Raw genomic sequence first — 23,186 nt, forward strand, 5'->3', positions numbered from 1 at the left:
AGAGAACGGTAGAAGCCAATCTGCTTTGACATTCAGAACACCCTATCCATGGAAAACCTGCTTTCAGAAGAATGCTTTTGCTACTCACTTGAGTCTCTGTATTATTTGCCTCCTTTTCACTAGCAAAGGAAAACTTACCTAAGTTTAGGTTTACAGTATTACACGATAACAATATTTTACATCAACTTTATGATTCCATTAGCTTGAGCTAGTTTAGCCTGGGGATATCATCGTTTTACCTTATCAGTGCAATTTTTAAAGGCAAATGCCAAAGACTTAACAATCACTTCCTACGGTCCTGAAGACCAGGGACCAAAATGTTAACTGCCTATCTTGCAAAAAGGTTTCAAGCTTTCAAACAAACACCAACCTTTGTGCTCTTACAATCTGCACCAGGTTCTGTTCCAAACAGCTTTATTTCAGACACCTGCATTAACAGAGCTTTCGTGTTTGCCAGGTACAGTTTTGACTTGCACCACTTTAGATGTTATTGTTCCTGACAGAAATGAATTTGCCATTCTTTCTGCAGCCAGTCATCTATTACCGTTCTGATTTGCATCTCTTTCTAAGGTGATTGGTTACTGTTTAAAGGATCACATATCCATTTTCTTAGGAAATGACACATGGTTTTAAACTTAATTAAAAGCATTGGAAGACCAGGCATAACATTAAAAATTAATTTTAATGTTAAATCATTTTTAGATCATTTGCTTTGACACTCAAATGTTCTGAAATTTAAAGTAGTACTATAGGGACACACAAGTGCAGATAAAACTTTATTGCCATACCTTTGTTTTTTCAAAAATGAGCATTGGGCTTTTAATAGGTCGTACTTTTATGTCTTTATATGTACAACATTACAACTGCGTATTTTAATAATAATGAAGTTAGTGATACTTTGATAACACAGTGTATTTATAAAATGAATTCTTATCAAAATACACTTTTCACTGGGATAATAAATAATATCCTGCGAAACCCACCTACATAAAGTTAATTTTAACTCTGGTAGAACCCGATGTGGTATACAGTCCATTAACTGCTATGTTTGCCCCTTTGTCCCCCTACTGATGCTCATCTTCTGGGGTAAGAAAACACTTTTTCCCCCTGTTGTGGTGTGACCTCATTCAACATCATCTTCAGCCAAGCACTGTGCACTTACAATTCTCTGTAAGAAGGAGAAAAACTCATTCACAATTACATAAAATTGACAGTAGGCAACTGATTATCAAGCAATGTAATTTTACACTGTATATTAAGCAGTGTAATTACTGAGCAAATTGATTAATGTTAAAAACGGTAATCTATTTAACATAAGTTTTTGAAGTCAGTTCCACAGAAAATACATACTGTGCAATGCCTAACAAAGCCAACGTCAGATAAATAATAACTTATCAGCCTCAAGTGATGACCTCTGTGTGGTTTTCCGCACTGTTCTCTAAGGAAACATTTTTGCTCCATTGTTTCCCCAGAACTTTACATCTTGTGTACCTGACACTTTTCAATGTTTTTACTAACTACATGGACCTTAAGCCAAAATACAACCACACCTGAGCTGTAAAGAGAACTGACTGATGCACAGCAATGAGTCTCTGCTTTATGTGAGGTAACACCATCAGGGAGTACCCTTGCAATTCCAAGAATGTAAACCATATTATTTATTATACAACAGACTCACCTGCTAGCGTATTACCAATGTTACTTGCACAGCACTCAGGCTAAAAAGGGAGGGCATTTCATACACACAGCTACAAACACTTTTGTCAGGGAAACCCCCAAGCTTCCAAAACTACCATGTGTTCTGGTGCTAGTTAACATTTTGTGTCTATAGCTGGCCTAGAAGCAACAGGCTAACAAAAGAAACAGATTAATTCTAATGGACTTTAATAGCACTTACGGACATTTGTAGATATGTAATAAAAAAAATAAAACTCAAGACCCAGTGCAAGGAAGTTACTGCTCTTCTGATCCCCAAACTTGTAGCTGGGAAATAGTGGATCCACTTATAGTATCAAAGCTGCGGTCAGACGTCTCTACTTTAGAAGAGCTGAGCATACCCTACACACGAGAGAAGTTTTATATTCCTGTTTTACTCTGCTTTCTATTAATGCTACGTGGTATTTTTCATATACGCTTCTTAATGTTTTAGGTGAAAAAAAAGCTTATTTTAATCTAACTGAACATACACAAAAAGCATATTACAAAAACCAGTACTCAAGACTGTGGATAAGAGAAGTAGTTCAATTATTTTCAAACCAAAACAATAAGGAACATTTCACATACCTGGCTTATTGTAGGGAGCTTAGTTAGAAGCATTTGAAACACTGGCGGTGGAAGAGTCTGCTGTAGAACTTGTAGTAGCTGCTGTGGCTGTCCACACACAGCAATGGCATTGGTCAAGTGATCAACACCCTTCTCATATTCACCTGTATCACAAATCATAAAGTTTTGAAATGAACTTTCTTCCACACTGTGAAGTATTTACATAAAACATCCATCAGCAGCAGCATGAAATACTGAGAATCAGTCCACATTTTTCTCCTCCCTCACTGGATCTTCTGAACACAGAAGGTTAGAAACAAGTAAACAGATTTTCCTATGTAAATCTGACTCCCCAAAAGATCTTAGTATTTAAAAATCACCGTCTCGCAAAGGTAAAGAAAAAATATTTTACAGCTTAGCCTTCAAAAAAAATTATGCTATTACCTTGAGCTAGTAGTTCCTCGCCAAGCTGAATCTCCTCAAGGAAAAACTTCTGAACGGCTTCAGCATCTTTCAGATCAGGCAACTATAAAACACAGTAAAACCGAAGTTGGCCCTTAAACATTGGTTAATAAAGAAGTTAGCAGAAAACATTATCAACTGAAATCAAACACACACACAACCATACCATTACACTAAAACTAGCAAAAGAAAAATCAAAGTGTCACCACTAAAAGTATACAGAATGATTTTGAAAATCAGACTTGGGTCTCATATCATTGCATCACAAATCTGCAGAGAGACAGAGCCTGAAACACCTCTACTCAGTTTATTAAGTACACAATTTTGTAGCAAACAAATTCTAAGGTGTGTTACATTTATCACAAATATATTTCTTACAATTGGTTAAGATAAATCTATCTGTTTTTCCACAATCTATTGGCAATAAGGAAAGAGGAATCAAACCCTTATAGCAAAAAAATATCAAGTTCAGTTGCAGGTGCTTCCCATCAATGAGTTTTAAGTTTGAAAAGCCCTTCAACATACTACAAAGAGGAAAGCACCATCAAATCACACAGTAAATGTTGTACTTTCTAGTACAAGGCCTCTATCTGACCCAAAAAAGGAACAACTATTTCACATGGTTATTTGTGAGCATTAAAAATCCTTAAAGACTGCATATTTGCAGAAGTGTATGTAATGCTGGAATCAAAACAGATCTTTTAACAAATCTTACAAATAATACAAATGAAACATCTTTCAAAACAGTACTGCACTATTGAACACAGTATTACCTTGGAAAGCCCTGCTCTCTCTTTGGCAAGCTTCTGTTTCTTCCTTCCTGTAAGAATAAAAACATCTTATATTTTTTCTGATTATAAAAGCCTTCAGATTATAGTTTGAGATGGTGAACAAAACAAAGTCATTTTCAAGATAAGAAACTGGTAATATATTCCAAATATTGAAGACTGAACACAAGACTGCCACCCACTCTCTGCAATAGAATATCATTTAGAGGTGTGAGGAGGGCTGGCAGTAGAACACCAACTAAAAATGGCAGTTCTTTCCTGCTGGCTGTGGTAAACACCAACTCTGCAGGGCCTGCCATAGAGTATACCACACACACTACAGGCATGCGGAAGGAAAGAGAATTAGAGTAATACAGGATTTCTCTACGTGACTTCTAACAATAAAATAAAAATAAAATAACAAAAATAAGCCACAGAAGAACTGCCTACAAGTCAAGGTTATCTAATTTTGAACTATATGGTGCACCACCAACAGGGCACAGTACATAAGTGTACTTTCCCAGCTGCTTTATAGCAAAGACTTGGGAACTGGTAAAATAGGTGGCAGTATCTCATCACCCCACAGCAAAAGCAATACTAAAGCATACATTTCTGAAATCTGAGGAAAGCAAGGATTTATAGATGGGACAAACATTTACAGATTTAATTGTCCAGCCTGAGCACAAAGTTGGCCTGCAACATAAAGTTGTATCACTCCAGCAAAACTAGTGTAATTTAAATTATCTATGGCAGGTGTAAAGATATTTTACAGTAGGACCTATTCATACAGAAATAATAATCATACTAATACCGGTGATCTCCTTAGAACAACTGGTTTTGTAAGACATCAGTTCATCAATGAAATAGTTATGCCAATGTAACTTGTAAATACAGTCTATGCTTAAACAACTGTACTCTTACTATTCGTTCTCAGTGTCTGCTCAGTGAACGTTTATGTGGACAAAGAACTGTCACACAGCCCTAATTTTTCTTTTGAGACAATTTTACAAGCTGGAAATACTTCCAAATATTACTAGCAGTTTTAATGGCAATGAGCGAATAATTTCCAATTTTGCACATGATCAAGACATTCAGGAATACCATTTCCTAGTAGTGATAATGTAACATGTAAAACTTACGGACAAAATCAAGTGTTCTTTATATAAAGGGAGTTCAGATTCTAACTACACGGATCACCCCTTTACCTTTTGCAATACCTTAATAACCCTTAGCACCTGAATTTCTACAACTTATTGACCTGTGCACATCATTTTCCATCATATACAGAAAAATGTGTTATATAAAACTGTAGCATACTATAATTTTATCATTATGGTTGTTTTCAATATTAAAGAAGAATTTATCTCTTGAAAGTGGGTGCCTTCAATTAGCTCGCCCCAAGTTTTCTGAAGCGCTAATTTGCACAAAACTTTAAACTGCACTACTATTCAAACCAGTTTTGCTAAAACATAAAAGATGAAATAAAAATGATAGAAAAAAAGGTACTATCTGAACTGTTTCACTATCAAAACAAGTCACGTTGCAACTGTAGTGCATTCAGTGAAAACATCAATGAAAAGTACAAAGGGTAACAGATAAACACTGGTACATCATTTTCAGGAGAAAATTATGTTTTCTTAGTGTGAGTATGACATCTTCTAAAATATTACAACAGGTATCAGTCACCAGGTTAAGCATTCAGAGATAAAGACAAAAAGACAGACGGGTAACTAAACGATTTAATAAAAGCTTTTGACTACTGATCACATACATATGAAATCATACACTTTAACCTGAAAATAGTGAAGGAATGTGAAGATTCATCAAGATTTTAAAACTGAACACTGATCTACAGAATCTTTGAAGTCTGACTACTATGCAATTTTTCTTCCTCTTCTTAGTATGTTTTTACAGGCCCGCTAGCTCAAACAATTACAAAAAGCAAACAGCTCTAAAGAGTATTTATGAATTCTTCCCATATTGGCTGGTAACACTAGTTTTAAAACACCTTGGCAACAACTGCCAGAAGTTTCATTTGTAATATGACAAGCGAAAAGCAATGGCTTGGAGGGTTTGGGGAGGGGCAGGGGAAACAACACCCCAAAATACCCCAAACATTTTTTTTTTTTCTCTCAGGAATCTCCAAGAAAGTGAAAAACTTCATCCTTTTCTAAAGACATTATCACATTTCAAAAATGGTAAGGTCAATCTTTCACAGAAGGAATCTCAGTTAATACAGAAATGCATGTGCATCCATCCAAAACAGAAATCTAAACTGCAGCTTTTAAACTGCACGTGACTTGCAGGGCCTTCAGGCACAGCTCTTGCTCACGGGGAATAAGTTCCAAATGCGAACCAGTGGAGAACCTGACACTTTGGCACGGGTTGCAAAAATCCTCGAGTTGCCCCAGCAGCTTCACAACTGGTCCCACAAACAGGCAGAAAGAACCAAAGAGTCGTTAGCATCTTCAGCTCCCACCTGTGAAGTCTGCCCACTGCTCTCCTCTCACTCAGCTCTCCAGGCAGAAGGTGCTCTGAGGCCAAGCTCAGCACAGTCAAAAATTCTGGCTGCCTCTGAACAAGGATACCAGTGTCTGTACTTGCATACAGAACAGTTTTGGTTTATAAATTCAAGAGCATGAATAGTAAATGCATCTAAAATCTTATCATAAAACATAGCTGTGGAAATTAAGCAGCTCCAGATGCTTATAGATGTTTGCTATCTTTTGATCCCAAGATTAAATATGGACATGCCCCCAAACTAGCAACACAAAAACCTAAATAACACAAAACCTGCTAAATAAATAAGAATAAACAATCTGGAAAACCAAAGTCCAGCAGTTCTTCAAGCCACACAGGAAATCACTCTTTTTTTTTTCCCTGAAACCTGAATCTGGCCACCTCATTTTTATGTGTGACTTCATAACGTAAACTTTGGTCCTAACACAGCCCAAAGAGATGTACAGTATAACTCGGATGGCAAAAAAAAAAAATATTGGTTCTTCATTTGTCAGTGTGTGCTTGACTGAATACAACAGGCAATTCACTGACATGTAGGATCTCCTGTCCTTCCCAAATTTTGGTGACATTTCATCATAGAGGCTGAAAAAAAATCTTATCCTAGGAATGTTACTGGAGAAGATCTGCTGTAAAGGTGCCTTCTACAAGTTTTTCACCAAATATCCCTACTATTGCCTGAGAAACAGTGTATCTTAATCTAAAGAACTGCGATGGCTGCTGCATTTGACCTTTTTTATCAAATACTTCACAGTTCAAGCCTTACTATCCAACAGTAAAAACGTTGTAATAATAAGATCACTGGCACCACTACAGAAGTATTCATACTAAAGAATCAGCTACAGTACTAAAAAATAAAAATAAAAAAAAAATTAATCATTATTATCTAAAGCCTTACAATTAAAAGCGGTCCAGTGTATCAGGTCCAAGGATCATTCATCAGACAGTGATGCTCTCCAAATGACAACAGCCATCCTTTATCAAACCATAATGGTTTTCCACTTCTAAGAAAATGTTAATTCTTAATGAGAGCAAGTCTAAGGTTTATTCAGAACATCACTGGATACAAGCTCAGATAATTAAAACAATGGGATGCAAAAATCACTTCCAGTGCTTCTGCAAAAATTTTACGTAATCCATTATTTTCTGTATTACATATTCAACATCATAAAAAGAACATGGCTGATTACAGTGCCAGCAATCGAGTTTCCGTGTGCAAGGCAACCACGTACCGATTTACTGTACTACAAATTCCCAACGAATGACTTGCACTGCAGGTCAAAAAGTATTTTAAAGTCACACAAAAAGTATGCACCTAAGATGCTACATACATGATGAGCAAGGGCCTGAAGATGAAGTATTCAAACGACATAATTTGCTGCGGAAGAGCTTACAGAAAGTGGAACTAATATGCTGTTAAGCAACAACACTGGTCATTCAACAATTCAATCCATTAAGATAGAATCAAAGTGTTTAAGTTGCATTTAAACATTATCAGGTAAATATTTATTCTTAACCCATCTAGTTATTGACTCTTCCATCCATGAAACTGCTGATCATGTTATGTTTACCTGCTGGGAAAGCTTACCTTAATGGTAATTTCTTATCTTCATATTAGTTATCAAAGAAATACTATACGTATTCCCATGATAGAAACAACCCAGCACAACAAACACCACCTTATTTCTAATGATTCATTTGAGTACATCAGATGATTTTGAGTACCTTGAGTACTCACGTTTACAGTTACATTTTAAACCTTTACTAATTACTGAGTCATTTAAATAAATGTTGGGGATGTGAAATAATGAAGAGCCACGGGAGAAAAGCTCTACATTTTGGATTAATCAACAGTTTTCTCTGGCATTCGTTCTTATCCTGGAAGCTAATAAGAGAGCTGCCAGGAGGGTTAAGAATGCAGCAGATAAAATACCTGAGGCCTGCGACCGGCTCTTGCCTTACCACAGCAACAACTTCAATGTAAGAGATCGCATTGCTTTACCTGACAGTCTTCCAAAATAAAAAAAAATACATGTTATCACCTATATGGTGATAATAGTATGCCTGAGTGCGTGGGATAACAAGCTAAAAATTAAACAAAAAAAAAAAAAAAAAGGAAAAAAACCAGGGGAGGTGAATTATTTCCAGGGAAAGCTTTTGATGCGAAAACCTCAGGTTACCCAATAACTACACAAATTCCAGAAAACGAGACCCGACAAAACGCCCCGTCCGCACGCTTTGGGCAAAGGGCTGACGAGAGGCAGCCAGCAGCGGGATCGCGGCTGCTCCGCACAAGCGCAGCCGCGCGAAGGCCGCCCCCTTCCCCCCGCCGCGCCCCTCTCCCGCCCTTCCCGCCCGGTGACCGCGGTAGCGCGGGCAGGCGGCGGAGGCTCACGGCCGTTCCCCCTCAAGGCCAGGAGGGGCCGCGCGGGCCGGGCCGCTGCCCCCGAGGCGGCTGGGGAGGCGGAGGGGGGGGGGCCCGGGGGCAGGAGCGCGCTGCGGAGGCGCCACGTGCCGCCCCCCCGCCCGCGGGCCGGCGGCAGCGGGGGCGGGGGGGCGGCGGCGGTTGGAGGCCGCCGGGACGGCCGTTATGGGGGTAGGGAGGGGAGGGGGCGGCTCGGATACTCACGTTCCCGCAGCCGGTTCTTGAAATTCGGGTCGCTCCGTCTCTTGCGGTCGAAGTAAATGCAGTAGCCGATGAAAAGGGCCCCGCACAGCCCCGCCGCGATGGCGCTGGTCTTGCCCACCATCATCGTGCCCGGCGCCGAGGGAAGGTCCCGCCGCCCCCCGCCCCCTCCCTCCCGCCGCGCGGCCGGCGCCCGGATCCGCAGGCACCTTGGAGCGAACGGGCAGCCAGAAAGGACCCCACCTGGCTTCCGCTGACGTCATCAGCCAGCGGCGGCAGAGGGCGCCTCCTCCAGTGCCTGCGGGGAGGGAGCGCGGCCTCCCCGGTTCGGGGCTGGGGAGCCGGGGAGCCGGGAAGGGCGGCGTGCCCGGACCGCGCTCCGTGAGGCGGCAGGGCGGGCTCTAGGGTAGCGCACCAGGCGACCGGCCCCTGCGGCACCGCGGCCGCCTCCCGCCCCGGGCAGGCACCCGCCGGCTGCCGGGCGGGACGGGCCAGCGCGGCCCTAACGCCGGCGCCCGGGAGCCGGGGTCTCCCGGCCCAGGCGGCCAAAGTCCTGAACGCTGAAGCTTAACAATTACAAACCCACCAAACTAACAAAACAAAAAACCCCTATCCGGGTAGGGATTTGGGTGCGGACAGACGCCTCCTGCTGCCTCTGGGAGAAGCCGAAAACCGTGAGATGAACAGCAGGAACGACTACGGCCAGAATTTATGACAGAACACTCTCGTATAAATCACTCTTTATCATTAACACTTTTATGCGTTTGCTTTTTATCAAAAGACTGTTTGTTTTTCCCAGCTTTACTTCTAGGAGTAGTTTTTAGTCTTTTTGGTTTCATCCTCTTCTTCAGTGGGGTTGCTTTTTCACCAACAAATGAATCATTAGAGCACCTCTTGCTTTTTAATGTGGCATCAACTCTGTCCTTAGGAGTGCGAGACTGATTTGGACTTTTCTGTGGTGCTTTCCACTTGTCTCCGCAGCGCTTCACTCGTATCTTTCTTCCCATCAGAACAGAGTCGTTGAGTTTCAGAGCAAGATGTACGGCATCTGTATTCTGCAAGAGCAGACATTCAGTTTAAAAGCAGCATTACTTCCAGTCAATTACTTTCAAATGGTTGCCTTTCTTTAAGTTTTGTAAGCAAGATTTTAACAATAAAAAGAGTGCTCAAACTGCTCTATTTATTGAATGACACAAGATCTCTGCTCTGCTCAGAAAGACCAGCACACGCACGTAGCTCACGTGTTGAGGCACAGCTACCCGAAAATGGGCTATAAAACAGCTTACGTGAGATGCAAAAGACTGAAACAGAGATGAAGGAGAAACTGGTGAAAAATGGTATTGGGCTGCCAGAAATAAACTACAGAAGATGAGGCGGTGAGATTGCCATGAGAAAGCATGCTGTACTGAATCTGCAAATGGGCTACAGGGAAAAATTCCACTTGTATTGTGACATGCAAGAAGTGGGAGAACGTTGCAGTTAACACCAAGTGAACTCATCTATCTCTCATTTTTTTCACCCCAATGTTTTACAAGTTTTCTTTGTACACAACCTAAAATAGTTTGCTTTGTATCTGCTCCCACAGAACTGGTCTTCCAAGCTGCTTTTAAAATACACAACAATGCTACCATTTAACGTCATATACACATTTTAAAAATATTTTTTAAAAATAAGGAAAAAAAATTAAAAGGCCATAAAGGCAAATCCCAATTCAGATTTTGAAGAATTCCCAGCATCCTGGCGCACACCACTCACACATACCTCAAAGAGAACGTAGCCGAAGCCTTTACCCAAGCCGGTCTTTCTGTCTCTCACGATCCGCACGGCTACCACACCTCCACAGACAGCAAAGTGCTCTCGCACGGCATCATTGCTGATGTCTGCAGGCAAGCACAACCAAACAGATGGCTCTTCAGTCAGACACACAGCTTTACAAGCCTGGCCCAAATCCAAATATTTTATATTTGCCAATTCAGGTATGCAAAATATAAAGATATATATAAATAAATATATACATATAGGTTCACGAATATCAGTGGTTCAGAAAAATTCCAGCAAGTTACCGATTTAGACTTTATAAAGGGCAATTTATGTGGACAGCTGCGGATTCTCTAGCTTTGAAGAGCACAATATAAGTCACAAAGGAGAGTGAAGGTAAAGACCAAAATAAATTTTTCAGATAATCTCTTTTATGGTTTGAACATAGTAGAAATTAAGATCCATGCTACATTTTTGTAGCTCCCTCTTACGCCAGAATCTCTAAGAAGTAATGCTGCTGATAATAAGCTTGAGCTGGCAGTTCTTGAAGTCTAACACTCACTGACTAAACACTGAATTTTAGCTGAATGGAAGAGAATGGATTTATAGATTCTAACCACAGTTGCTACACAATTATTCTGGTAACAGGTGCATGTCTGAGGCTTTGTCAATCTCATGCCTATGTGAACAGACAAGTGTGATGTGCCAACACAAAAATAGAGGTTATTCTCTTTTCTGTATAGAAACGGTAAATCCCTTTACACAATCATACCTGTGCTAAGGGGGGAGGGGCTGAAATTAACAGTACAGGTTTAGTTACAGCAACAGGACTTAGATGTGCTGAGAAAGGTTCAAGCTGCTGAAGTCATTTTCAGAGCACTGCAAATGTCCAAACCCTTTTTTCTGCAGGATGCACACAGGAACATACAGTACTGACACAAGCTCTACACATCAGGCTTGTCCCAAGCATCCTGACTCCATCAACACCCTCACGTGGACCACACCTGATGGTGAACCTTTCATCTGCTCTACAGTCTACTCAGAAGGAGCTGAACATTCATCAAGCGCCGACCTGCACCTACACACGGGAAACAACTGATTGCCAACAGCTGCCTGGACAGAGGCACTCACCATAGGGCTCACAGACAGTATCAAAATGAGAAGCCATCACTGTGTATCCCTTGGAAGTAGTTCACAAACAGGTACCAGCACATGCTTAACAGTTTAGAAAGGTATGGCCTATGCAGTTTAGTCATATCTGTTTAGAAAACATCAGGCCACAACAAGAACTAAAATTGCTTGCAGTTCTAGCTACAATAAAGAAAACAATCTGCAGAACTTGCCAGAAATGTACAATCCCTTTAGGTGTTTCAGTTAAAAAATAAAACTGCTATTTAAAAAATTAATTCCAGTAAAAGATACTTAGATACCTAAACATGCTACCCTAAATATCAATACATGAAAAAACCCTACTGTCAACATATTCCATAAATGTTAAATAATGATGCATAATAATCCATTTTAGACTTACCATATGAGAGATTTCCCAAGAATACAGATCGTTTATTGTCATGCTAAAGAAAACAAGAGATCCAAGACAAGAAGTTATTTATACCGAAAACAAACCGAAAAGGTGTTTTCTAGTCACATATATTACTTACTGAACTGGTTTTTGATGCAATGTCAACTCTGATGTGAAATCCTCTAGCAATTTCTGTTCCATTTCTTTCGTAGCCAAAAGGAAAAAGTTTTTTAAAAAAATGAATGTTATTTAATTTACAGTGTCACTGCATAACATTATTCCAAAAGGAAATTTACTTTTAAGTTTGAAAAAAACCCCACTTTATTCTGATTCAAGCAAAAGAGAGGAGGTAGTTTAAATTTATCTTTTAACACTCTGTAAATCTACCTCTTCAACAGGGAATGAGGAACAAAACTGAGACTTACTCATTTAGAGCCTTAATGGCATCGCATTCTTCCTTAAATACAATGTAAGCATTAACGAACTTCACATTAGGGTGCACCTTATGCCTGGAACATAAAAAAGGTGCATATTTAAATAATTCTGATGGTGTGCAGTGCACAAGCACTTCCTGTTTAACACATTTATGACTCGTCTTGTCTCGAGCACAGTAACAACTTCATTTCTTTTCAAGGTCAAGCCAGCCCTGTATGTCCAAGGGAGTCTCACTGTACATCTTATGCAGGCTGTACATGCACCCTGACCAAGCCTCCTCAACTCATAAAAATTAAAGACAATTGGCATCTTCCTCCTTCCTAAAATATAGGAAATGCAACCTAAGACAACAAATTACTTACTAGTATACTGGACACACAATTCTTTTTCACTTCAAGAAAACTTACATAGACACAAAGGTAATTACAAAAGTCAAAGAAACACAAAATTAAAAAATTAATGTAGCTAAATATGTAACAACCAACACTTAAAAATTATTTTTGCCTTGAAAAATAAAGCACAAAATCCACAAGAGGAACCTACTTTATTGCTGCTAACTTTTTGGATAAAGTCTCTTCTGCTGGAACCTTTAAGATAAAAAGAGCTTTTGTTAAGTGGGCCTAGTGTCATTTTATCTCAAATATTTGTTCTTGAAGACAAAGAGGAATTCAAACAGGTACCATTCCCACCCAAAGCAATGTAGCCAGTAGACTGAGCAAATGATGTAACTGGCTATTTCTAGAGATGACCTAGAAAGAGCTCAGAATTAGGTTGCTTGCTTTGACTTCATCTGTCACGTTTCTTGAGTTCCAAGGCTGTTATCTTTAACTATTTTACAGAGTACACAGATTTGCAATCAATGTGTCTTTGCTACTATGAGTAGCAAAGGTAAGTAATACCTTAGCTAAACAAGCAATAATGAAAGCATTCTTCTTACAGAGAAATACAGCTCTGATAGTATCAACTGCTGCTACAGGAAGAGTAAAATATGATGAAAGGAAAGATGCATCTGTGGTAAAATCTCTAAGGATTCTTCCAATGGCAAAAAATACACACCCAAACCCACTTCTCAACTAAGGAATACTACCCTTTAAGATCAGAAACATAATTTTGTTATATAACCTTAGAGGAAATAACCTACCAAAGAGCGGAATCGAATGGATTTTATTTGTCCATACTCTTTAAAGAGAGATTTCAGCTCCTAAAGAGGAAGATATTACAAATATTCAATATATTTTTGCATCATGGCAATAACAATTAATGTTAAACATTTACTAGTAAGATTGGTTTACACTATTTTCATTTTACTTATATAAGATCTATTAAAGGGCTACTAAAAATATGCAAGTAATTTGTAATTGTTTCTGCATTTCCTGTGGCAGTTTTCTTATTCTACAGATTGCCAAAACTTAATTTGTACCCCTTACTATAGAAGAAAGTATAAATTTAGACATAATTAATGTAATAATATGAAGTGTTATTTGCATTCAAAATTAGAAGCAGACTTTGTAATTGTAGCTCATTTATTAAGTCATTTTTCATTGAAAAAGAAACTAACCAATTCTACTAAAGAAAGAGCAACTGTATCCACTGCTGTAAAAAGCCTAACTCCAGTAAAATAAAAGGGATTGCCTCTAATGGTTTCTGATAACGAGTGTTATTTCCTACTTTCCCAAAAAGCAACTTCAGTCACAAATATGTGCGACTTCTCAGCTGGAAACATCCCCTCAAACTAAGGGCTGCTGAAATTCTTTCCATTCCTTTAGCTGACATAATCCACTCACATACCTGAGCAGTACAGTTGACAGGCAAGTTCCCAACAAACACTGTTCTTCTGTTCACCGTTTCATCAGCCACCTTTTTTTCCTGTTGTTGTCTTACAGTAGTGCCTGTATCTGAGTTAACAACACTTTTGGCGATGGCACGAGAAGCCCCTTTTTTTTGCTTCACTTTGTTTTGAAACAGTTTTTGCTCCTCCTCTTCATCTGCCCGCTCCAAAGCACTCTCTCTTAGTAGAAAAAGACAAGCAAATTATAATTAAGGGGGGAAAAAACCAGAGGTTTTGAGGTCAAAGAATTGAAGCCTCCAAGATATTTTAACATATTTTAAATTATTACGTTCAACATAAAATTTCAAATATTATTTTGCTTATTATGCATTAAACAAACATATCTGACCATTCTATGACATGGAAAATGATTTGCTGTCCCCAGGACGCTGCATTCAATATTTAGTAGGAGTAATAAAGAAGTAATTCAGAATTAAATAATTTGACATCCTCTAAAACTGAAGGGAAAAAAACCCCTCATCTTTGCACACTAGACCGAAGGAGAGATTTAATTCTTCCCAGTATCCAGAGCACTCGCAAAAACAATCATTTGGGAGCCATCCATGCACTAACAAATCTTTTATCTATCCAAACTTGCCATAACAACAATGTAACAACAGCAGCACAAACAACAAGCTGATCTAAAGAAGCCTCTGGAAAAATGCTGAAACCAAAACAGCAAGCAAAAGTTTCACAGGTGTGGAAGATGCAGCAACACACAGTGTCAGAGTGTGGTGGGTGGATCCTGGTGCCCACAAAGCCACTCTGGCTCAAGGCTGAGATAAGGACAGGGAGAGATCACTTACCAATTGCCGTTACAGGCAAAACACACTCAACTTGGGGAAAAGTAATTCAATTTATTGCCAATTGAATCAGGGTAGGATAATGAGAAACAAATCCAAATCTTAAAAAAACCAGTTTCCTCCCACCCCTCCCCTCTTCCCAGGCTCAACTTGACTCCCAGTTTCTTCTGCCTCCTCCCTGCCAGCAACCCAGTACACAGAGAGAGGACAAGGTGTTAGCTCTGAACCACAACGAAGCCGATTTCATTATCCAAACTTCATTGCACAGAGACTTGTTTCCTGCCTGTACTGACAAGTGTCTTGCTTGGTTCAACCCTGTCTATTTAGGAGGACAGAGTAACAGAGTCTTTCTGCATCATAGCGGAGGGAAGTGTGACAAGGACAACTAACTCAGTCCGGTACCTTGCTCATGCGGAAATTGCTCCTCTGACTGCAGGTCTGCTGGATAAAGCCACTACAGTTAGAAAGCATCATCCCATTCCAGAGAGAACTTTTTTGTCTAATCTACAACATTTAGACCTGTCAGCTCTGTAACAGGGATTTTGTGTTTCACACACCTAGATCTTCAAGAAGCTGGAACTATGTACTAGCTTCTGAAGCAAACTACAGAAAATTTTCACCCACTTCTTAAAAATAATCTTCTTAAACACAAGGCTCAAGACCAACAGTAGAATAGAACTTTATTGTTTCACCAAACTAATAATGTTATGATTAATCTAGATGTTGTTGTTTGTTTGTTTTACTGTTTGTTTTGGTTTTTTAACTTTAGGATAAAAAGGTATTATTTACTCACCTGTTTGCCAACTTTTTCTCTGCTTTTGAAAGTTCCTTCTTTCTGGCTTTCTTTGCTTTTATAGGAGGTTCTTGTATGACAGATGAGCTCTGGTCTCCTGACACTTTCTCCACTTCTTCTGTAGGCTTTCTTTTCTTATTTTGCTAAAACAAACAAACAAACGAACACACAAAAAAATCGCTTGAGAAAGACAAAATTCTAGAAACGCCCTACAATGATTTTCTATACTGTAATTTATTTGGAACACCACTAACAGAAGCCATCAGCCGCACGAAGCGGTGCTCCCGGCACCCAGCTCTGCCCGCTCACCGGTGCTCCCACCCCACTGGTCTCACCCGCACCCCCACCCTGTCACGTCCCGTCCCGTCCCGCCCCGCGGGGACCCCCAGGGGACAGCACCCGGGGCCCGGCGCTCCAACGCTTTACTCCTGGGAGGCAGCACCCGGCTTCCCGCGCCCCCCCGGGGAGCCGCCTGCCCCCGCCAGCCGCCCAGCACCGTCACTCGGCCTCTCCCGGGCACCAACGCGCAGGCAAGAGGAACCGCCACAGCCACCCCGCGCCGCCCAGCCGGGAGCGCCACCCCGGGCCCCGGCAGGGCGGGCCGGGAGGAGCGCGGCGCGGCACTCACCCCCGTGACGGCCACGAGCACCGGCGGGGCGGCGGCGGCGCTGAAGAGGCGGGCGAGCGGCGCGGCGGGGGCCCCGCCCGGGCAGAGGCTGCTCACCACCTGCCCCACCACGTACTCCTGCTGCGGCCGCCGCGGCTCCGCGCCCCTCCGGCGGGGGCCCATGGCTGCTCGCGAGCTGAGGGGAGCTGCCTCGGCCGCGTCACTTCCGGCGCGCGGGAGGCGGGCGCGGCGGCGGGCGTTGGTGCCGGGGTCGCTCCCGGTGAGGGAAGCAGCGCCTCCGCGCCCGCTGCCTCTGCCGCCGCTCACCCGAAACCTGCCCCCCGCCCCTCTGGGGTCGCTGGGTGTCGGCTGTTCCCAGCCGCGGCGTTACAGCGCGGTGCGTTTGCCCGTTCCGCTGGGCTTGCTGCGGGCCCGGTCGCAATGCGAACATGAAATGTCAGCCGTGGCTGCTGCAGGCGTTCTGTGCGGGGAAAAGCCGTGTGATACACCGTTTTGTTTATTCTCCAAGACTCCTGTGCTCAGCTCCATCCGAGAAGACAGACATTACGTCTGTCTTTTTCGAGCTGCTTCTACTTAAAATCACTTAAGTGATTCAGAGTGCCACAACTGGTTAAAAAATAACGTTGCCGTTACCTACTCAAAGCACAACTTTCTTTGCCCTGGATTGCTGTGGAAGTACTTCTTCTAGCATCATGTCTTTTTTGTCTGAACATATCTTCACAAACTGCTATCCAGGATGAAGTTTAAAACCAAAACAAAACAACCTAACCAACCGCACAGCCCCTCAAACCACCAGTGAAACTGTGTGTGCAAGATCTTCTCGCTGTCCTTCAGTGCAGATTAGATGAGAAGCACCAGGAAGCTCTTTCCCATGCCATGCAGCGCTCTGCTCAACAACACCTACCTCTGTGCCCCGCAGCCACCCTGCCTGCAGCACGGCCGTGACCACCATAGCTCCGCATCCGCAGCTGCCCCCGACCCGGCTGGCAGCCCAGCACGGTCCCAGACTGAACTGAAGTCTGTGGAAAGGGGCTTAAGTCAAGCCATTTCATTTCATGGTGCAACGATTGCCAAGGTGGGTGACCTAACACTCAAGTTCATAGGCCGAAAGGATCCCTGCTGCAGCTCACCCAGCCCCTTTTGAAGTAGCTCACCTTGACGCAAACCTGGGAAAGGATCAGAAAATGTGAAGGGGGAGGGCTGTGACTTGTTGGTCTGAAATAGACTTGGTGTGTGCATGACAAACAAAACTGGGTTACAGAAAGAGCACAGAGCCACAGGCAGTTAAGTAATTATTGCTTGAACAGTCTTAAGTTATTAGACCAGCAGAGAGATCATCCCAAAGCATTACTTGGGCAGTCAGTTTCCTCCTGGATCGTTTCATCTGTACCTGGGATCCGCAGCAGGCTTTTAAAGCACGTAAGGATTTTCCTGATGAAAAATCCCTGAAATGCAGTACCTCTCAGGGCACTTGAGGCCTGTAGCCTGGGGCGCTGGAAAAGGGGGAACCAGTCGTACCTCTTCTCCCCAGCTTCGCTCTGTAGCCAGTAGAGGTAGGTGCTCTAGTAATCCAGCTATGGAATAAAGGTAAAGCATTAGTCTTGAGCACTGACACATGCACCAGGCATCCCCTGTCGGGCCTCCTGGATGCCAGGCAACATAGGGACTCTCACTGATGGGGGTCAGCCCAAGAGAATACACAAATGCTTAAAAACTGGCAGGTGGCTGCTGCACTACTTGTATTGGCTTTTCCAATCTACCTTCCCACAAAAGAGTGGTTTTGTAGGTGACACAGGTGGGGCAGAACAGGTTAAACATCAAAATTACATTGGACAAGCATTCAGCTGGGTAATTTCAGAGACTTGTAATTGCTGAAGCTCAACAAAAGGCATACAGCCTCCAAGAACTCTGCCAGAGAGTGAGTTTGAGCCCTGTGATGACAGGAAAATTTCCTGCCATGATGGAAACAACACAGTACCAAGTATGTACAAGCACCGGTGGAGACAGTAAATACATGGAGTTGGGAGCAATACAGACAGCATTCAAACCAGGTGTGCTTTCTCTCAGCATATGCCGATAGTCTGCACTCTCACCTATTCTCAACACAATCAAACATGAGACTGGCAAAACCAACTGTGTCGCTCAGCCAAGGTGTAAAGCATAAAGAAGAGGTAGTTTGCCTCACTTTGCCTTTCAGGTCATGGTCTGAGCAGGCACTCAAGAGCATGGGCACAGCCCAGCTGGTGGGAAGCTCTCTCAGCTGTAAGCACAGTGTGCACACCAAGCAGGGAGCACACCCACCTTTAAAGCTGCATTACAATATGTAACCTGAAAAGCAGCTCAGATTTGGCTCACTGGAAAATGAGATAAAGTTGCCTGGTTAACAGTTTACCAAAGGCAACTTCCTTTGTAACCACGGGGACACAAGTGATATGAACCTGTAGAGTACAATTTAAAGACACATTTTACAGAAGAGGTGCAATATAAAACATCCAAACCACATTTTTCAGTAGTCATTAAACTGCATGAGAAGTACAAAAAAACATAAATAACCTCTGTATTCAAGAACAGCAAAAATCCTGTTTATGCAAAAACTCAATTTGGGAGTGGGTAGGTGACTAATGATTCCTGTTTTAAACAAGTAAACAAACAAATCCTCTCATAGAACATGAGCCAACAATTGTTACATCACAGCAAAAATGCTGGCACCAAAACTGAGAGCTGATCAGGAACTAGTGGTGAGCAGAGAGCTGAATTTGGTCCTGCTTGCCCAGATGTAGTTCCCAGTTAAATCAATACCAGTTATGCCTACTGAGACTGAAAGGCAGAACTGAACTATTATGACTCTGATTCTCCTAAACTTAAACATATGTAAATATCCTGTGAGTAGCCCCACTGAAATTATTAAACTTATTCCTGTCAGTCTCAGATCACTGGTAACTATTAACACCATCAATGTTTCCAAAGCTCATCATGATTTGTTATGTATCAGTCTCATCAGTAATCTGTCATTTTGCAGGTGTAACAGTATTTTGGTCAACTGAGCTACAGCCAGACATGATGTAAGCAGGTAACATTTAAAGTTTTATTCCGGTTTCACTTCCACTGACTCTGAACTTGAGGCAGTCAATATTAGAAGTCAGCGAATACCCTTGGGAGCTTTTCAAACTACCTCAATTAACGTGAGTCAAAATTCATCTTTATTACAGCCAGTGCTGCCTTAATGATGTCAATGGGCCATGCTCTCACATTCGGCTGAAAAAGAGGATGAATTTGAGTTAATCACTTAGAGGAAAATTAGGCCAATATACCTGCTCTGGCTTACCCTTAAATGCCTATTACACCACATCGAAGATCATTTGCTAAACTGATTCTGCAGCTTGAAGTCATTTTAATGAACACACTACGGTTGCTTAATTAAACTGTTAGAAACAAAATCAGAGATTCACAAACTATGGCATTTTATTTCAGAGGCCTTTGCTTACATTTGTACAATATATTACATAATTCTCCATTTTCTGCAGAACCTAATATATATTTTATAGCTTTTTTCTATAAGCTTTTCCTTCAGTGTTTGTCAACAAATTTTTACAGTCCTGTACAATTCTGAATACTTTGAAACCATTTTCAATAAAATCAGTTAACCTTAAGCACACACTATGAAGACTGAAAAGGCTTTTCTTAGAAAAGTCAAATGTAAAGGATTCTGACACTCTAGCATCTACAAACAAAATGCTTTGAATTCTTACATGTTGTATTGCCAGAAAACAAAGAAAAACATGCCAGCCCCTATTTCCCCAGGCAAAAGAAGTACACAGAACTACAATTAAAACAGTAAAACAATCTGTACAATAAAGTACTGTGTATTAACAGTGCCAGGTATTAAATAGCTTGAATGAACACTTCAGCAATATACAAATGTCTTACAAAGGTATATAATTAACAGGAGAGAGCTTGGGATCCATACAACATAAAATCAATACAAGTGAAAACAGTTTGAAGTTGGTTTTGGAATTTGTACAAGGCATTTAAAAAAGTAAATGTCTACCACTCCGCTAGCTATTTATTTTAAAAACAACTACCCTTTTGTGGCAGTGTTCGTATCAGCAACTACAAATTATAGCCTCACACCTTACTCTGTCTTGAAGTCCTCTCCTTGAAGCTCGTAATAAAATAAGCCTTACAAATGAAATATTTGTTGCTTTAAGGGAAAAGAAACATTTACAAGAAAACACAAAAATATAACTGTTATAATCCATTATGAATAAATATACACTTTAAACTGGCTAAATACAATCTTTATACATTAAGATTTAATACAGTTTGTTAGCCATTTTCTTTCTTTTTCATAATGTATTTTATCAAAATTAAAAAAAAAATACTGTTTTATAGAAAAATGGCAAAGTACAGTAGTTTCATTCCAATTAATGGGTTCTTAAAACCCAGAGTAACGTATTTAAGCCTAATTCAAACCTGTAAACATTAGTCAGTCTTTTTTTGTTTTCTTTTTTTTTTTTTAAAGGAATTCTCATATTTGGTTATCAGGACTGGTGTCAAACATCCTACTAACTGCAGGTTTTGAATTGAATACATGTGCTTGACGTATACAATTAAAGCCACTATAAGGTGACTTAGCAGTTAAAAAACAATTAGCTTGTACAAATGAAAATAGGTTCAATATTTGTCATAAATAAATGGAAAAATATCAAATGTTCCAGCTTTAACAAAATACCAGGGAATACAGTAAGCCTTACCACATTTATTTCAATCAACCCAACAACTATATGCTCATTGTACTGTCCCTACAGGCAGTGAACAGCCTCCATTTGCCACAGTGGAAGGCCTTCGAGTCACTAGACTTACAATTCCCAGACAAGTTGGAAACAATTATTGCTTGAGGAAAAGCAGTTTGTTGTACTTTTTCTTCATAAAAGTGCACTTAAGTGCAAAGTTAGCTTGTCAAGAAACAACTTTAAATACAAAATAGTGCTTGTCTGAATTTTGTGCCACTGTGCAGTATAAAAAAAAAAAAAAAGAGAAAAAAAAAAAAGAGTGGCCCTCAGCAGCCATTAAGTGCAAAGTGCTTTGGCAAGTCCTGCTGTCACCTGCACTCAACTGACATTCCATTCTGTGATGAACTTGACATAGATGGTTCTGCTAAAGTTAACATAACTGCAGCCGTAATGGAACTAGAGGAAGGTGATGAGGAGGAAGATGATGTAGTAGCAGCACCTGCACAGGAAGAGGAAAACAGGTTATAAAAGTTTACAAATTAAGCAATAAAAATGTTTTCCCATTCAACAGCAAGCATTGGTATATACTGAATCCAGCAACCAATGCCTAATAATTAAAAAGAGAAAAGCCTCCATTCCCTTGGTTTTGTGGCAAATACTCCAGGAGTCAGCTTCGGCTGTGTGCCAGGCAGCAGGGCATTGTCCCTTGCAGCCTTGGTTCACTGGCCACCCAGACCAAGGCTCCAGCCAGAGGACACCAGAGCTCACTCCTGACCCATCAGCAGAGTCAACTGTTCCCTTTCTTTCCTGTGCGGACCACCATGGATAGGGCCTTGTCCCAGCACTGAATCTGCACACGCACCCTGCACCAGCAACCAAGCAGCAACTGCAGTTCCCCTCTCATGGTTGCAGCCATAAAAATCTTACTACATGTGGCATTTCAGTCTTTCTTTTTATACTCAGTGGGCTCTTCAATGTGCACGTAAACAAGGCATGGAGAAAACAATCCTTTTAATGCTGCTAGAAACAGGCACACTAGAACATTCCCTACAGCAACAGGTAAAGCAGCTTCAGGGAAATCAAATTTAATTGATAGTCTCCCTTAAACTTAGGAAAAGTGATTTATTTTATAAGGAGAAAGCACTAACTAGACACACAAGCAAAACTATAGTGAATTATTGTGTAACTTGAAGAAAGTTATAATTTATTAGTAACCTTACATTTTTTGTTCACTGGTTGGAAAAGCTTATTTTTCTGTATATTTTTTTCTGTATAGTTTTGCCTAAACAGAATAGATTTCATGCCTTTTTAAATATTTTCCTGTTACATAGTCACTGGATATCTGAACCGTACCTTCTAAAGACCATAAAATAACTGCATACAGTCTTAAAAAAAACCAAAAAAAAACCCCAACACAACACCACAATCAAAAAAACCCCCACACTCCTAATGGCACACATCTCCCTAAAAATTATCCAATTCTTGTTAACGCCTTAAAAACAAGACATGCAATTTAGCCCTCTAAAAATAGAATTTAGTTTCCAGCACTTACTTTCCCGCTCTTTTTTCTTTAAGCGCTTTCTTCTTCGATCAATGGAAGCCACCTCAGATTTCAAGGATAGGTAATGTTTCCTGATTTCCTGCAATTTTTCTTGGAGAACTGTTATGCGCTCAGCGCTCGTCAAATTTTCCAAGTCAGCTGCAAATTAAAAAAAATCTCTAGTAATTCTTGTATTGCTGTATTTCCAAAAACTTCCAAATTTCAGTGAAGTGGGAAGTATTCAAATCTTAGTGATGCGCTTTGAGGTAGCAGACAGCAAGGCCAAGAAAAACAGCAACAGCAGCTGCTCTTTATTGTCACAGTTATTTTTGAAAGACACCGCCATAGATATATTTCTTTTTTAAGAAAGTGGGAGAGAAAGAAGATGCACACATTCCCATCCCCATAGGAAAGAAAAACAAAAATTAAGTCAAATGGTGAAAACAGAGGGGCCAGAACTAGCTTTGAGCCTGTTGTTTTGAGTCCTTGCTAGGGCTCAGTTTGGCCTAATA

At 40.9% G+C, this 23,186-nt stretch overlaps 3 protein-coding genes and 1 non-coding gene across 7 annotated transcripts in view; all 4 read right to left on the bottom strand.

Moving 5' to 3' along the window:
- Positions 1-397: 397 nt before the first annotated feature.
- TOMM20 (translocase of outer mitochondrial membrane 20) lies at positions 398-8,863 on the bottom strand. The gene is made up of 5 exons (XM_065631481.1): positions 8,638-8,863; positions 3,498-3,544; positions 2,707-2,788; positions 2,284-2,426; positions 398-1,168 (listed from the first exon to the last, which is right to left on the bottom strand). Exons 1-5 carry the CDS (start codon positions 8,759-8,761, stop codon positions 1,124-1,126), a joined length of 441 nt encoding a protein of 146 aa, XP_065487553.1. The 5' UTR covers positions 8,762-8,863; the 3' UTR covers positions 398-1,123.
- Positions 7,795-7,929, bottom strand: LOC135987841 (small nucleolar RNA SNORA14). Its single transcript, XR_010606076.1, has one exon. It is a non-coding gene; the product is annotated as a small nucleolar RNA SNORA14 (small nucleolar RNA).
- A 494-nt stretch (positions 8,864-9,357) lies between the features above and the next one.
- Positions 9,358-16,586, bottom strand: RBM34 (RNA binding motif protein 34). Its single transcript, XM_065632762.1, has 10 exons — positions 16,402-16,586; positions 15,774-15,916; positions 14,138-14,357; positions 13,491-13,550; positions 12,893-12,936; positions 12,340-12,423; positions 12,054-12,117; positions 11,924-11,966; positions 10,396-10,514; positions 9,358-9,689 (listed from the first exon to the last, which is right to left on the bottom strand). Exons 1-10 carry the CDS (start codon positions 16,561-16,563, stop codon positions 9,369-9,371), a joined length of 1,260 nt encoding a protein of 419 aa, XP_065488834.1. The 5' UTR covers positions 16,564-16,586; the 3' UTR covers positions 9,358-9,368.
- A 4,822-nt stretch (positions 16,587-21,408) lies between these two features.
- ARID4B (AT-rich interaction domain 4B) overlaps positions 21,409-23,186 on the bottom strand; it is an 89,784-nt gene continuing 88,006 nt past the window's right edge. For all 4 annotated transcript variants that reach the window (XM_065631644.1, XM_065631641.1, XM_065631643.1 and 1 more), the window contains exons 23-24: positions 22,687-22,833; positions 21,409-21,633 (exon numbers count right to left, since the gene is read on the bottom strand). In XM_065631644.1, the coding sequence (XP_065487716.1) occupies positions 21,503-21,633; positions 22,687-22,833 (278 nt within the window). In that variant the 3' untranslated portion in view covers positions 21,409-21,502. The remainder of the gene's footprint in view (positions 21,634-22,686; positions 22,834-23,186) is intronic.

The sequence above is a fragment of the Caloenas nicobarica genome, chromosome 3, assembly GCF_036013445.1.
Source record: "Caloenas nicobarica isolate bCalNic1 chromosome 3, bCalNic1.hap1, whole genome shotgun sequence".
Lineage (NCBI taxonomy): Eukaryota > Metazoa > Chordata > Aves > Columbiformes > Columbidae > Caloenas > Caloenas nicobarica.

What these genes read in the sequence shown, in the direction of transcription:
- TOMM20 (XM_065631481.1), bottom strand. Translation starts at nt 8,761, where the DNA reads ATGATGGTGGGCAAGACCAGCGCCATCGCGGCGGGGCTGTGCGGGGCC. An exon ending in CGAGGAACTACTAGCTCAAG is followed by an intron (nt 2,427 to 2,706) that starts GTAATAGCATAA and finishes TTTGTGATACAG; the next exon opens with GTGAATATGAGAAGGGTGTT. An exon ending in AGCTCCCTACAATAAGCCAG is followed by an intron (nt 1,169 to 2,283) that starts GTATGTGAAATG and finishes TCCTTCTTACAG; the next exon opens with AGAATTGTAAGTGCACAGTG.
- RBM34 (XM_065632762.1), bottom strand. Translation starts at nt 16,563, where the DNA reads ATGGGCCCCCGCCGGAGGGGCGCGGAGCCGCGGCGGCCGCAGCAGGAG. An exon ending in GCCATTAAGGCTCTAAATGA is followed by an intron (nt 12,118 to 12,339) that starts GTAAGTCTCAGT and finishes TGGCTACGAAAG; the next exon opens with AAATGGAACAGAAATTGCTA. An exon ending in CTTGGGAAATCTCTCATATG is followed by an intron (nt 10,515 to 11,923) that starts GTAAGTCTAAAA and finishes GCTTGCCTGCAG; the next exon opens with ACATCAGCAATGATGCCGTG.